The sequence below is a fragment of the Panthera uncia genome, chromosome A2 (genome assembly GCF_023721935.1).
Source record: "Panthera uncia isolate 11264 chromosome A2, Puncia_PCG_1.0, whole genome shotgun sequence".
Classification (NCBI taxonomy): Eukaryota; Metazoa; Chordata; class Mammalia; order Carnivora; family Felidae; genus Panthera; species Panthera uncia.
In genome coordinates, this window is record NC_064816.1 from 100,004,536 (window position 1) to 100,021,106 (window position 16,571).

At 31.9% G+C, this 16,571-nt stretch overlaps 1 protein-coding gene and 1 long non-coding RNA gene across 5 annotated transcripts in view; one reads left to right on the top strand and one right to left on the bottom strand.

The window, feature by feature from the left end:
* The window catches only part of PHF14 (PHD finger protein 14), a 209,249-nt gene that overhangs the window by 146,902 nt on the left and 45,776 nt on the right, over positions 1 to 16,571 (top strand). For 3 of the 4 annotated variants that reach the window (XM_049641549.1, XM_049641550.1, XM_049641548.1), the window contains exon 17: positions 1,774 to 1,891. In XM_049641549.1, coding sequence (XP_049497506.1) covers positions 1,774 to 1,891 — 118 coding nt within the window. Of the gene's footprint in view, positions 1 to 1,773; positions 1,892 to 16,571 lie in introns of those variants that run through there. The other variant, XR_007460008.1, reaches the window with a different exon arrangement.
* LOC125929948 (uncharacterized) overlaps positions 1 to 16,571 on the bottom strand; it is a 184,209-nt gene that overhangs the window by 35,942 nt on the left and 131,696 nt on the right. The window lies entirely within an intron of this gene.

Here is a 16,571-nt window from a genome sequence, read left to right on the forward strand (position 1 = left end):
TTTCATGTTTGAAGGAATATGGCCTCAGCTATCTAGAAGTCTCAACTTTCTCATAAATTCAGAAGTGCTCATATTCTGAAGGTTCCTGTAACTATATATAATATAATTGAAGTTTTAACTACTTAAAGGTAAATAAGTTATACTGACAAGAAAGAACATAAAATTGTGTGGGCTTGCCATTTAGTTTCTTTATGTTACATTTGATGTTCGCTATATATTCTGTTATTTTTTCTTAATGCCAGAACAACAGGTATTTGAATACTTTGACTGCCTTTAAATGTGTTTTTGGTTTATTTATAATATTGGCATGGTATATAAAGTACTGTTATTCCTATTTGATTTCATTTTTCATGTAATTAGAATTATCATGGTAGATCATTCTTTTCGAGTCCGTGTCTTGAGTCTAAAATCAGGGTTTTGGAAAACTGCATAAATGTAAATGGTTCATAAGGAGAAAGTTTAGAGGAAAAATGGGTAAACTTACAACATATTATGTTTTAAACTTTTTTATACCTGAGTAACTTAACTAAGTTGCTAACTTTCTGAAACTTGATCTACAAAATGGGTCTTTGGGACATTGGATTTTGTAGCGTGATTTGAAATTTTTACCTAAATGTGATTTATACGCCCCTTTATTCTGATGGTTTTTAAAAATCAATGGTTTTTCTTGGTGTGTTGTTTCTAACAATAGTTCTTTCCCCCCTTTTTTATAATAAAGGTTATTGAATAGTAATTTTTCAATTTATTGAGTAACACATGCTTTATAAAAATTTCTTCGTGGTTTCGTATTTGGATTTCTCAACATTTTAAGTTGTAAATTAGTAAGAGAGACAGTAAATAAAGAGAATCTGACAGACTGAAAAAAGTATTTTTTTTAACTTAAAAGAACACAAAGAAAATGAGGACAAAATCCTTTCTATTAGATGTATACATCTTTGTTGTTTGTTGTTAAATTTTGGTCTTGTTATTCCAACTGATGCAAATTTTATTGTACAAAACAATGAAATAATGCAGATCTTTCTTCATTGTCAGCAGGATGAGATTGTCTGAAACGAAGAATAGGTATGATAGTTTTCTTAGATTTTGCACATTATAGGGTGGCAAAGACAGTATCAAAATATTGGTTGATAAGCTTAAGGATGTACTAGGAGGTACTCTGAAAAACCAAATGCACTGAGAGAGAGTGACAGGTAATTTTGAGAATATTTTGTATTTGAGAAAATAATACCAAATTCTTAGAATGATTTTTATTTGCTAGATTGTGTTAACATGCTATAAACATTAGAAAGTGTATTTACAAACTACTTTCACTTGGAGAAAGAGTGATAAGGTACATTGTATAGAATTGATTACAGCTTAAGTTTTTTTAAGTAATCACAATGTATTAGATTAAATTCATAATCTAGAATTATATACATCTTATATTAAATGTTTTTTAACTAATGGATAATTGATTAATTCTTGATGTTTAAAATTGAAATTGTGTTATGAACACATTTGGCTATACACATTCATTCATATGCTCTCAACATTTCTGCTATCAAAGTGTTCTGAATGATATTTATTTTGTTTTAATTTTATTGTTGTATTTTGTTTTCTCCTTAAACATAGATTTCAGCTTTAGATTGTCTTTGTCATAGACATTAATTTAATAATCTTGTGAACTAAGGGAAGAATTAACAGTGTTGAAATGTATGGTAATTTGCCATTTGTCTTTGTAAAAGATAGTTTTTAATATTATTTAGATACACCATAAATCTCTTTACCCTACAGGTGTGATGAATGCAGACTGTGCTACCATTTTGGCTGTTTGGATCCCCCTTTGAAAAAGTCTCCTAAACAAACAGGCTATGGGTGGATATGTCAGGAGTGTGATTCTTCATCTTCTAAGGTAAGGAGAAAAGTCCATAAGAAAAAGTGTTTCACTTCATTTTGATAGCCATATCATACCATCAGCTTCCTGATTTTGAAGAGAATTAGAATTATGAATAACCAACATTTTAATCTAATGTACTTCAAGACTATTTAGCCATGGTGATTTTATTGCCCTTAAATTGTGGAATAAACAGCTCTACTAAGTTATATAAATATCTTCTGAAATGTTTTAGCTGTAAATTTTGTGTATTTTCTATGTTACTGTAATATATTAAATAGTGTTCTAGTCACCAAAGAAAGTCACCCTGCGCTTATTTACCACACCTAGGGAATGGCAGGGTAATTCTAGCTTGAGTCATGAGAAATTTGTTTTGACAAATATATATTAATGTGTATAAATATGAGTCAACAGAATAACCAATAAAATCCAATTTTATTTTGTAGATAACTCATTAAGTATATTGTGAATTAATTTTTAATAACGGCTGTTTGAAAACTAAGTGAAATAAGTCAGAGAAAGACAAATACCATATGATTTCACTTACAGATGGAATTTAAGAAACAAAACAGATGATCATGGGGTGGGGGGAAGAAAAGTCTGTTCTTTGACAAAACTAGTTTTTACATAATTAGAAAGGACAGTAAGGTTGTTTAGTAGTTTATCTCCAAAAATTGAAATTATATCTTTTGAATATCAATATTATAACCTTAATTTGTGGTAATCTGCAGTTTAAGATTATTGTTTCTTTAAAGTGAGTGACTAGACTCCGATACTTTGACTCGTTTGACAAAAATATTGAATGTATTTGAAATAAGACATTTTGATCAGCTGCGGGTTAATCAGATTGTTCTTCCATAAGTAGACAGTGGAAATTAGCTATCTATTGTAATATGGATATGAAGCCATCTTTCTTAAATGCCACTTAAATGCATTTGTCTCTCCTAGAGTCAATTAAAATTAATACTAAATTCCTTTTTGATTGTGGAATCAAATATATATTTCTGTACATATACATATTTTTTGGCCAAATTGTTGCCTTTAGATTCTAATTTCAAATGTTTAAGAACCTTGATAATGGCCATAGAGCGTGGTATGTGGATTCAGTCTACTAATTCATTAATAAATGATCCACTTTTAATTTGAGATCCTCCAAAGGATAAAAAGCCACTATTTTCAGAACATACCAAAATCATGAGTAATCCTAAAGGCATAATGGATATCTGTATAATTTTTGCAGTTTTACCTTTAATAATGTACAAGCTGTAGTAAAAATAAAAACAAAAATAAAATGTATTTTTTTCAATTTTAGTATATGTGCTGCCGAAGCGAGCACTAAAATGTATTTTTTTCAGTTAAAATTATTTGTTCCAGGTTACCACAGACACCATCTATAAAAAGTGATTTGTGAAAAACTACAGAAAAACATTTTATTATAGAAAAAAAAGCTATTTAAAGGGTTTTTAAACCAAATTTATTACAAAATTTATATATTAGCATAATGATTATTGAAGTGGAATATACTCTGCATTTTATTAGTAATAATCAAGCTTTTTTGCTCAAGATTTTAAACTATACGATATCAAGAATTATTTTCCAGGCATTTTATTAAGACCCAGATTTAAGAGGTATTATATTTAATAGCAAAAGTTATATTGCATAATTTAAAAATGCTGTACAGAAATTGTGTTTAAATGGAAAAAAATAGTGATTATACTGTAGATTATAGAGAGTCGTCTTATGGGACTGTTTGTGGTATAAGATTTTTTTCTTTTTTTTTTTTTTTAAGTTTATTTTGAGAGAGAGAGGGAGAGCATTTGAGCAGGGGAGGGGCCAAGGAGAGGGGAGGGAGAGAGAGAATTCCAAGCAGCTCTGTGCTTCCAGCACAGAGCCCAACACGGGGTATGATCCCATGTGAGATTATGACCTGAGCCAAAATCAAAAGTCAGGTGCTCAATCCACTGAGCCACCCAGGCACTCCATAATATGATTTTTCTAATACATTTTTTGTTTGGGATTTCCTCTACTCTCAACAAGCAAATAAGGAAAGCATCTTTTAAAAAAATATTTATTGCCCTTTAAAAATACACCTTTTTGTGTACATTCTTTTAAAAAGGTTCTGTACTACTCTAAATGTGTAGCATTGTATACAGTGCTTAAGGAATGGCTTAAAGTTATATAGTAACTTCATTAATGAATACTGAAAATTAAAGGGGGCTTATTTATATATATGTTAGGAGTATATCTTACATTTCTTTTTTTTAATCTTTTAAAAAACATTTTTAATGTTTATTTATTTTTGAGAGATAGAGGGAGAGTGCGAGCCAGGTAGAGGCAGAGAGAGGGAGACAGAGGATCTGAAGCAGCGACTGCGGCAAGCCCAATGTGGGGCTCGAACTCATGAGCCTTGAGATCATGACCTGAACCAAAATCAGATGCTTAACCCACTGAGCCACCCAGATGCCCCTATCATATATTTCTTAATGCAGTAGGATGCCAGTAGCCATTGAGAAGGATAAGATATTTTTATTTTTGTTTTTGTTTTCCCTCTTTATGAGACAATAGGTCTTCTACTCTGAATGGAAATCCATTAAGAGGGCACATTGTTAGAAAACTTACAATATATTTTCTGTATTCTGACCTCTGATTGAATACGAGATAATAAACAACCACCATCAAAATTTCATCCAAATACAGTGTCTAATCTTTGGAATGTCATAGCATTTTACTTTATAAGGTTTACAGCAGTGAAGTAGATTTGTATTTTTGTCATATCAACATGACTATTGTATAGTTATGCTTTTTTTCCAATAAAAAATTAAACTTAATGTAATAGTTAAGCTGGAAACTTAATTAATATTTGTTGCTGCATCCATTCTGATTTGTTCACTGTTGAAGATGTTCATTCCTAACTAGCAGGTAGTAAATTTGTTTACATTTTTCTTAGAAAGATATTGGCTAGTTTGGGTCCAAAGAAAGCATTGATAGATAATATCATGCTTTATAATTCAGTGAATTGCTGCAGAAGCTGTTAAATTTAGAAATCAGTATGTTATTAATATCTGAGTCAAAACTAGTGTATCTGTCAAAATTAGTATCATTGTAGGGCCTAAAAGAAACCTACAGTGGAAATTAATATACTTTGCTTGTCCTTGATTTTCCTCTATTACATTTAGTGGACTATTATTTGATAGGTAATACTGTGTGTATTTGCCATGTTCATATATTTTAATGATATGAAAACTAAGATAAAAATAGTTGCTGCCAGGAGAAGGAAAGTCAATCGGTTGCTAATAAATTTACGGTGGGGGGGGGAGTGAAGTATAAAATTCTTACAACTATAAAATGTATATCCAACTTCCTTTCTCTGTGGTAGTCAGGATTATTAAGTCCAAGGAGTCTTAACTTTTATTCTAAAAATTTGACTCCCAAGTAAGTTATTTATTTTGCTTAGAATTTTAGATAAATACAAGGTGAGGGTATATAGTTGAATACGTGCTTGAAAATACATTGCACTTTAAACATTAACTCTTAACATTGTCTCCAAATTTTGTGTAGCAGAGGAAGCAAAAATAATGCCATGTATATTCTCAGCAGCATAATATATTTATACATGACTTTGTCTCTTAAGTAATACGTTTATTGTATGGGCTTTGTGAGGGCAAAAATCTTCTGTCACAAATCCTGCCTATTACTTTTACGGAAATTCTGCTCAAGTCTAAGAAGGTTAACCATAACATAATCCATAATTTTAAGGTTTAGCACATGATAAAATACACCTAAGTGTAGTTTCAATAATATTGATTTAATTACAATTTACCTAAAAGTAGAATGACTTTTTTTAAATTGAGAAATAATTGACACATAATTTTATATCATTTTCAGGTATGACAAGATAACCATTCAATATTTGTGTATAGAATGAGTGTTTATTCTACCTGAACCCATGAAATATGGCATGATAAGACTTTCTCTGACTTATCAACCTATTATAAACCTACTTAAGTTCACTTTAGGTTTCATGTAAAATGACTACATGGACACAGATATATACATATATGTGTGCACACATGGAAACACAAATCTACACATATACAAACACATGGAAACACATATGCACAAAACATATCTTCTCCCATAGGCTGTGCTTCAAAGACATTTGACTAAGGCAGCAGCTATCCAGCCAGTGTATTAAGTTTATATTCAGTGCAGCTAGTTCATTGCTACCTATCACCATGCCTTAGGAATTTTTTCCCCCTGCTTTTTACTATGTTGCCATAATACTAATGTTAATGAGTATTATATGCCTGGAAAAATAATGCGTTTTGTTCTTTTTTAAATTTTTTTCAATGCTTATTTATTTTTGAGGGAGAGACAGTGAGAGCCGGGGCGATGGGGGGGATCCAAAACAGGCTCTTGGCTCTGAGCTGTCAGCACACAGCCCAATGTGGGGCTCAAACTCATGAACCATGAGATCATGACCTAAGCTTAAGTCAGACACTTAACTGACTGAGCCACCCAGGGGCCTCATGTTCTTAATCATCCTCTTCACCTCTCTCTTAGTTTTCCTCCCTCTCTGTTCCATTTGTTCACCCAACCTAAATACCTGGAATCATCTTCAAGCCTTACCCATCCTTGTGCCTTACAGAAAATCATTCTCTGAGTCCTCTGAGAGAAGTTTTCTTCCTTAAATGTTTCCCCAGTGTGCTCTTTGTTCATTTCCTCCATTGTTCCTGTGTTGATTCAGTGCCTCACTTTTTCCTCATTCTTTCAGTTTCTCCTATTTTGTAAACTATCTAAATAGGTCTGCCATATTCTTCTCTTTTACCAATTCTCTTTACTAGTGGCCTCCAAAATGAAGTGTTTGTACCCTAAGAGATAGACAAGATGTCTAATTAAGTCAACTTAATTTTGTATAACATCCCATTTTAATTTGTATGTCTGTGCTTTATAATGTAAATCATATATTAATACTGTGGAACATGATATAACTTCACACAAATATATTTTGATACATATTTAAAATATTTTTAGTATGGGGGCACATCAACAAAAATGCCTGGAGACCATACTTCTATACTGGTACTAAAATCTTTCAGAAACTACATTTGTCACACCTCTGCTTTGCATTTGTGTTTTTTCATCCTCTTTCATGTCCCAAATATAACCAACAAAAACAGAAAATTAATGTTATTACCATCCAATCCTCCGTATTCAAGTCTTGCCATTTGTCTTAGAAATTTCCTTTATAGCAAAAGGATCTAGTACAGAATCATTGTTGCATTTATTTTTCATGTTTCTTTAGTCTGGACAGTCCCTTATTCTTCCCTTGATTTTCATGACCTTGCCACTTTTGAAGATTACAGGGCAGTTATTTTGTAGAATGTCTTACTTTGTATTTTTTAAATCTTTTTTATAGTTAGATTCATTTTATGCATCTTTGATAAGAAATGCCACAGATGTGATGCAGTATGCATTCTTTCAGGTGATACATGACTTCAATATGAACCATAGATGGTAATCACTTCACTAAGGAGCTGTCTGCAAGTCTCTCCCATTTTCTTCCCTTTTCTAATTAATTCATTAATTTGTCTTACCTTGAGACTATGCAAATATCCATATTATCCAAATTATCCTCATCAGACTTTCATTTTCTGTTTTATTCAGTGGATTATATTGGTTATTCTCATTTATTTTGATCTTCAAATTGTCCCAGTTTTGGCTAATGGAAGCCATTTCAGACTGCCTTCTCCCACTTCAGCTTGGCATCTATGTCCTTTTGACACGATCCCAGCAATCTTTAAGTATTTCCTTACTAAAGATATTCCAGACTCAACTGTACTTTCCCTTTCCCTAGTCCTAGAACCAGCCATTTCTCCAAGGAGCTCCAGTTCCTTTCAGTGGAGAGTAGTATTTAGAAACCAAGATGTGGGTACTAGATGTGCTCATTGTTACTGCAGTGTCATTCCTCCTAGTTCTTCTAGACAGAGTGAAGGACTAGATGTATATGTACACATACCCGTTTATGCCTTTATAGATACTGGAAACCATTCCAGTTTTCTCCCTTTCTATATTTCTAACTCCCTTACAGAAAACTAGTTCCCATTATTCTTAAATATTCTTATATAATTAGTCCCCTGATACAAAACTAATCTCTCATCACCCTCCACTGCCACCCAACATGGACACCTATTTTGCTTACTATAACCTAATGGGCTTTAGACTGAATTGTTCAGGAAGAAGTGAGAGAAGGAATGAGGGTGGACGTCTACATTTTTTACAAGCTCCCTAAATTATTTTAATTAGCAGTCAAGAATAAGAATCTGTTTTATGTGTTTTATGAAGTCTTCAGTTATTAAGAAAGATTCTCACCTAAAAATTAACTTTTTTAGAACTTTAAAACAAATATACACAATGCCCAAAACCCAAGTGAAATGTCAACAGACTACTTTAAAATTATGTTGTATACTTACGTATAAAATTCAAGGTAGATTAAGTACTTTTTTTAGATATAGGGCACAGGTTTTTTTTTTTAATGTATTTTTTTAAATTTTTAAATTTTTTAAAATATAGGGCACAATTCACTATTCAGTCTTTTCCTAGAGTGCACTTAATATAGATCTCAACAACTTCTGTTAACACACCCAAAATGAAGATCATTTATTTTGACATGGTTAAATGAACATATATAAATATTTTTTAAGAGTGCTTCATTCAAGTCATATACATCATATATTTTACAGTGACTGTGCCAGTTATGATTTTAGCTTTTCATCCTTATTTAAGCTCTGTTTGGTGAAAAGCCATGGAGTATACATGACAGGTCATTATCTGACTACTACCAGATTAACTGTCTTAGCTTGGAGAACTCCATTTGGTTCACTCTTACTTGATCTATATAGTGTAGAGCAATAATAAATTGAATTCATATGTAGAGAAATGTCATCTAAATCCCTATGAAAAATTTTCTGGAACTACAAATGCTATGCATGTCTGCTGAGGCAAGTGGTACTTTTTGATAATCATTTGTATTAGAAATCCCTGAGTAGGGAGAGTATGATTTTTTTTTTCATCTTTATTTTCCAATTTTCTGCATTAAGCAACTAGAATTCTATAACTGATATAGTTGAGTAAAAACTGCATAGGTAACTATTCACTTTCAAATAAAACACTAAGTGTGAATCTTGCCCCTTTAAGAACTGAACAAGACAATCTTTCCAAGGAGTATCTTGCCACAGTACATTAAATTAGCACATGTAATTGAACCTGGTAATATTGGAAAGTGAATGTCTGATTTTATGTATAATGACAATTTATGAAAAATATAAAATTAAGGGGCACCTGCTGGCTCAGAAGGTGGAGCATGCAACTCTTGATCTTGGGGTTGTGAGTTTGAGCCCCATGTTGGGTGTTAAAGGTCTTTTAAATTTGAAGTATACAAATGACCCGTTAAAACAAATATTTTTAAAATATTTTGCTATTCATTTGACCTCTTGGATTTTATTAGGTTAAATTTTAAGTTTCTGAATTTAGCATGGTTGACAAAGAAGTCATTTTAGGTAAAACATAACACCTAACTGTTTTAATTCAGTATTCTAGCATTTGTGTGACAAGCATTAGAACTCACAACAGTGTGCTTTAGCAAGCTTTACTGAATTCTGATTGGCTTTTTTACTGATACAGGTATGTAAAAGTTTGGAGAAAAGTTGTTTATATAATTTCTTACAGTGGAATCCCATGGAACAAATCTGGTGGTTTGTAGACTTACTAAAAGTATGAGAATTAAAACTCATGTGGTTATCCTTGATGATAGCTGTAGTTACATATTAAACTTTAGATTACCTCTTTGCTAGTGTGGGGGATAAAACCCACAATCTTCCAGTTATCTTCTGCTTTACATCTGGGTTATGTTCAAGGTATTGCCTGAACTCTATTATATGCCTGAACTCTAGCATTTTCCGCAAAATCGTTTGTATAAATATCTTATTTAAGCCCTTAGTTTCTGAGTATTGTACTTTGAGACTAGTAACAATGATGTATGAATTCAGTAAGAAGTAATAGCCATTAAGAATTTTACTAATTACAGATGATACTATGTTTTTTTTAAAAAGTAGAGTGTATTTTTTTAAACTGAACATTTATGGACAAACTGAACTTATTTTTTGTCATTATTGCTTGCTTAAAAAGGTTCTTTGATTGTCCTAGACATTTTCTGAAACCTATTCCTAGGTAATATTTTATCAAGTAATAATTTTAGCCAAACAAAGACTGTTTATGGTTATTCTTCATAATAGAATTGGAATCTATACTGATCTGTTTAGTTCTGTAGTAATTTCCATGGGGATTATGTAATACATGTTGAGTGTATTGGTATACTTCAATATGTCATGGTCAGGTATTCCTTAAGAATCTTTTTGTACATATGATTTCTCTCCTCCAGGTACAGTGTGTTAGTGTTTATGACATACACGTGTATGTATTTGAACTTCATATTCACAGAAAAAAAATGACTGGGACTTCTAAAACTAGACAATTCTTTCATATTAATAATTTTCAAAATTGAAACACTAAATCACTTTTTAAGTTACATTTACTACAAACTGGAAGAACCAAGCCACTTTCTAATTTAGATGGCATGTGGGCCTGATGCGTTTGCATAGCATGCTGTGGAATACCATATGTGATAAGAAACTAACTCATAACTGAGAGATAATTAATCAAAGTACAGTAGGGTGCCATACATGGGAATGCCTTTCAAAACTCACCAACTTTATACTATCCTTTAGTTTTAAAATAGTTTTTTTTTACTTTTATATTATGTTGGAGGGAAAAGTGACCTACAAAAAATCTGGTAGACTGAAGGATTTTCATTACAGATTTTAAAAAGTTAATAAGAATATTTTTACCTATTAACCCAGCATTATTAAATTTGGATTATATAATAATGTAATAATTAAGAAAGAATGTAGAATACATTAGTTATGTAAACTTGTTATTCCAGTATTTATAGATGATTTGAACAGTGAGAGATACTGTTTGCTCTAAAGAGATGGTCCTAGTTGAAAAAGGCTAGCCCATTCTCAGACCTGTGAAGCTAAAGGAAATAATGGGGAAGGCTTAACTCCTAGCTTCAAAAAACAGAGTGAGATCTCATATTCTAATTTATTAAATATTTATTTTAATTATTTCATCATTGTATAGAATTATCTATTAAAAAGTAATCTTTCTAAGCTACATATTGTGGTGTAGGTAGTACCCTTTACCTACAACTAAGACAGACTTCTTCAGATCTAGGCTAAGAAAAACAAAAGAATAAACTCTGAAAGTTAATGGAATTGAGTTCTGAAATCAAATATATTTAAGAATTCTAATCTAGACATTCTGATAGAATCTTTACCAAGATTGATAAGATATTAGGGGTTGGAGGCATAGCCAATGTATGTTATGCCATGTTTCTTACATTTTAACATGTTCATTTTTTGACATTTCTGAAATTAGGGTGTCTGTAAGCAGTTTATATTTTTAAGTGATAATATTTTTTCTTAAAAATTTGCTATTAAATTTATGGGGCTTCTTATAATCTGAGGCATTGTTGAGTAACAAAATAGAGTTATTTAAGGTATACAGAAAGTGAAAGTACACAATACATTGTAGAATAAAGAGCTTTATGAATTCTGAAAAGAAACAAACTGGGTTCAGATATTAATTATTTACAATGCTTGTGCAATTTATAGTTCTTTTTTTAATGTCTATTTATTTTTGAGAGAGCGCATGCAGGGGAAGGGCAGAGAGAGAGGGGGACAGAGTATCCAAAGTGGGCTCTGCCCTGACACCAGCGAGCCCAATGTGGGAGTCGAATTCACAAACCACGAGATCATGACTTGAGCCAAAGTCAGATGCTCAACCAACTGAACCACCCAGGTGCCCCTACAATGCTTGTGAAATTTAGTAAGTTGTTTCAGTTCAGTGAGCTTCAGGTTGCTTATTTGTGAAAGGCTTAATGGCAATACTTGGAATATTGGAGATACTCAGTAAATGACATCCCTTCTAATTCTTAAAAATACACAAGCATTTTAGCAGCACTTGGGTGGCTCAGTCAGCTGAACTTCCAACTCTTGGTTTTGGCTCAGGTCGTGATCTCATGGTTCGTGGGATTGGGTCCTGCATTGGGCTCCATGCTGACAGTGTGGAGCCTGCTTGGGATTCTGCCTCTCCCTCTTTTCTCTGTGCCCCTCTACCACTTGTGCAAACATGTTCTCTTTCTCTCAAAATAAATAAAAATAAACTTCAAAAAAATTAAATGAGCATTTTAATTACACAGGGAAAAATTCAAAATTGGTGCTAATGTCCTGATTTTCAAATGTAGAAAATGTTTTTAAAAAGTAATCTGAAGAGCAGTTTTCTGTGTTTTACTTTTTGTCTTCACGCACCAGGTAAAAATCTTTCTTGTCCCTTTCACATGAAACAGAGTAAGGTCATGTCTAACATTTTCATTCACAAAGAAAAGTCCATTTGCTTTAATTTCTTGCTAGGGTTAAGAGGTAATGGAAAGTTATCTTTATAATTAATCTGGTTTTTAAACTAAGGCACTTGTGGCTCTCTAAACTTTTAAAATTATATACTATAGTATTCCATAAGGTATTTTTTTCTAAATCTATTGTGTATCATTAGCAAATAGTTTTTTCTTTAATATTGATGGTAATGACTATTTCGCATTAAATATAGAATTAAAGTCCTCTATGAATTGAACCGATCATACATTAATGTATTTATTTTACTTTGTAAGTAGAAGGCTGATATTTAAAAAGTAGAAGTTTACTGTCATATTTAAAACGTTGGCTCTACCAAGTATTGAACAATAGAAAAAGACATAACTGATATATGTTTCTACATATAGAAAAAGACATAAATGGAAACTTGTTTTTAACTAAAGATATACTTTTTAATAGGTAAAGAAATACCCAAGAAATTTCTCATAGACTGGAGAGGGGTATTATTTCCTTGTGAAGGTGATGAAAACTATAAACCTGAAAATGAAATGAAAATAAAAAGTAAATAAAATAAAATTTAAAAGTAACAAATCATTGAAGACAGGTGTAAGATAATTTATGAGTCTACCTTGTCAAAGTGTATACAGTTTTTGATAATGAAAGGTTTCATCAAGCCTAACAAATGACTTTTAGAGAACAGGCATATATATCAGCAGCACATTCTTTTACCATATAAATGTTTGAAAACTTCCAAAGGATGGAAATGTGAGAGGTTCTGGGCTAGCATTTTCACATTCTTTGTGGAGTCTGGAAATTCAGGTTATTAACTTTTAGAGCATACTGTGTAAACATATTTGGAATTTCATAACATGATTATATGCCTTCAATATGTCTTACAGCATTTATGCCAAGAGAAAGCCTCTTTCTTAAGTAAGGAAATTTATACTTACTCTCAGATGCTAGTAATGCATTTCGTTTGGAAAAGTAGATCTCAAATATGTGCTTTACATGTATGAGCCAAAGGGTAGTGATTTATACATGTAACTTCTTCAGAGCCCTGCTTTACAACCCATATTTCTTCCCCTCTCTGCTACCCACTTCCCTGATTTCCAGTAGAAGAAACCATTAATAACATATATTTATTTAGCCATAGCATATAAATTTCTCTGTTTATCTTCATGTTACTTTAAAAACTGGCTATCTCTTTTTGGGACTATCACATATGCTGTTTTTAACTTCTTTTCCATTGGTAAAATGCTAAGTAAAGCAAATTATAAGACTGTGGTCCACACTATCCTCCCATAGGCCCCAGCCTAGTCCAGTCCTGCTCCATATTAAATTATTAGCTTCACTTCTTATTTTGACAGGACCCCAGAACCACCCTTAACTAATTTTAATAGGTTAGGTGAACATCACTTTATTACTTCTTTTACTTTACAAAAAAAAATTTTCAGTTTTCTGATTTACATCATAATTTGACATTTTCATCACTTGTCAACTCACATTGCCCAAATGTTAATGATTTTTCCTCAAAGCCTACAAACCACCTGCACCAGGATCTTCTAAAGTACTGTTTAATTTGCAGTTTGGAAGGCCTCATACAGATCTACTAAATCAGTATTTCTGGAATGCTACTCAAGAATTAGCATTTTTATAAGCACCACAGGTGATAATTAAAGTTTAAGAACCACTGCTTTTGACCCTCATTTCTTTTAAATTTCTTACACATAGTTTTGTTTCTACTTGAAATATTCACTTATCATACCTACACACTTTACTGTTCATAATAGGACTATCTTTCAACCCCCCTGCCCCGCCCGAGGCAGGATCAAGGTAGATTGATGATACCTGATTCAGGTTCAGTACAGTAGCATTCCTGGGTTACTAATATACCATATTCCCTTTCTTCTTTATGAGTTCTGGAACTGCACAGCAACATCATAGGTATCTTCCCTGAGCTATAAATTCAGTTTTCCCCCATCGAGAATCTTCCTCAGTTACTCTGCTTCATCTTTTTTTCTGCTTCTTTGCAGCAATTGATACTATTGGTAATTTCCTCCTTTTTTGCAGACTCCTTCCTTGCCTTTCAGTGAACTTATTTTCTCTGGGTTTTCTCCCTTCTTAGCAGACCATATCTTTTGGGTTTTTTGATAGGCTTCTTTTCACTGTCTTTTCTTACTTTGCAGGTGACAGCATCCATACCCAAAGCTAAGTACCACACCCAATTTTGCTACAGGAAAACATGGCATTTAGGATTTAATGATCTATCTACTTTTAATGAGTTGATGTTCATCAAGGGAGACTTTCTGACTTTTAAAATATTATCCTTTGAGGGGTATCTGGGTGGCTCAGTAGGTTAAGCATCCAACTTGATTTCAATTCAGGTCATATTTCACCTGTCTCCCTTCCCCCATCAAAAAAAAATAAACATTTTAAAGAATAAAAATAATATCCTTTGTATAATAATTAAAGACATAATGTGATAAATTCACCAATAACTTTTAGTTTTCTGTTGCCACTATCTAGTGGTCTCCTGAGGAAAAGCTAAAAAAATCTTACAGTAGCAACTTCTAACAGGAAGAAAGAACAAGTGAGTTTTGGGTGGGTATATAAAATGGTGTAATGACTTTGAATGCAGAAAAAGTTCTGATGATCTAATGAACAGCATGGTAATCAGAGTTAAGAATACTGTATTTTACACTTTGAAGTTACTAAAAAAGTAGATTTAAGCATTCTCACCACAAAAAAAAAAAAAGATGGTAATTATTTGATGTGATGGAGGTGTTAACTAACACAATAGTAGTAATCATTTTGCAATATATGTATATCAAGTCAATACACTGCACACCTTAAACTTACACAATGTTACATGTCAGTTTTATCTCAATAAAGTCAGGGAAAAAATTTAAAAAATTACTGTAAGTTTAGTGTTTAAGTAGCAGAGTACATATCAACTTGATCTCCAAGTGAAATATTGTTCTGGACATACGACTAAATATGCTATAATTGAGTTGTTATACTTTGAGTTTTGTTTAACTTTAACGTCAGAGAGTAATAATTCAAACTAGCAGTTTTTAATGTAATAAAAACAAACATCCTTTATATAAAATCTTTAAAAAATGTATGCTTATCTTTCTTATTTTTTTTTTTCCTGTGAGCTTTTCTGGAGAAAATTGGAGTCAGAAAAGAAATTACACATATTATGCATTTTTAAATTTCTTCTAAATGTAATACATGATCATTGTAGAATATTTGGAAAATTTTAAAAAACAAAGAAAATATTTAAAATTACTTCTATTATAATACCTATAGGCATTACATTTCTGCTCATGTTTCAGTAGTATATCGTACTACAACCTATCCATTAAAAATTGCATTCATATTATACATTTTGTCATATAATGGCAAATTATGCAATTGTGTATGTGACCATTTTCCACATTTTAGATATTTTTCTCTAACCAGACTTTTAAGTTTTTAAGTACTGTGCATTTCCTTGCATAGATATACTGTTGGTTTAATTGCTGGGTCAAAAAATATGAACATTTTAAAAATAAAAGTGTATCATTTTAGAAATAATAATAGCAGTTAATATTCATTGAGGACCTCTTTGTACCTAGCATTATTTAAGTACTTAAAATGTATAATCTCATTTAATTCTCACCACAGTCTTTAAGGTAGTTACTGTTTTTATCTCCCTTTCTGTGGGGAAAAAATTAGGATTCAGAGAAGTTAAGGATTATGTATGCAGTGGGTATAACCGTGATTCAAACCCAGATCTGCCTGATTCTGGAGGCTGTGTTTTAGAAACTTCCTTTCATATATGCTGAAGTAGGTATTTTTTATTCCTTGTTGCATGAGATCCTCAAATTGGATTTTGTCCTGAGGCCACTGTAGATTTTCATAGTGTAGAAACTCAGATAATTTTTCTATTATAAATAATCACCACTAGTAATAGGAAAATGAAAAATACCTTTATTAAGTGGGATCTGTTTGGGTCTTTCTAGTGAAAAGGGGAATAAAGCCTAGAGGTAATTCTTAAAACAGATTAATTAAAGATGGTCCTACTGTAAGGTGTAGAAGACAGACCATAACTTCTCAAGGCCCTTCATAATTCAATGAAATGAGTATCTGTGTTAGGGGAGCTACTACTGGATAATATGGATGATATATGTAGACCCAGCAGAATCTAATCTGTTGTGCTTGGA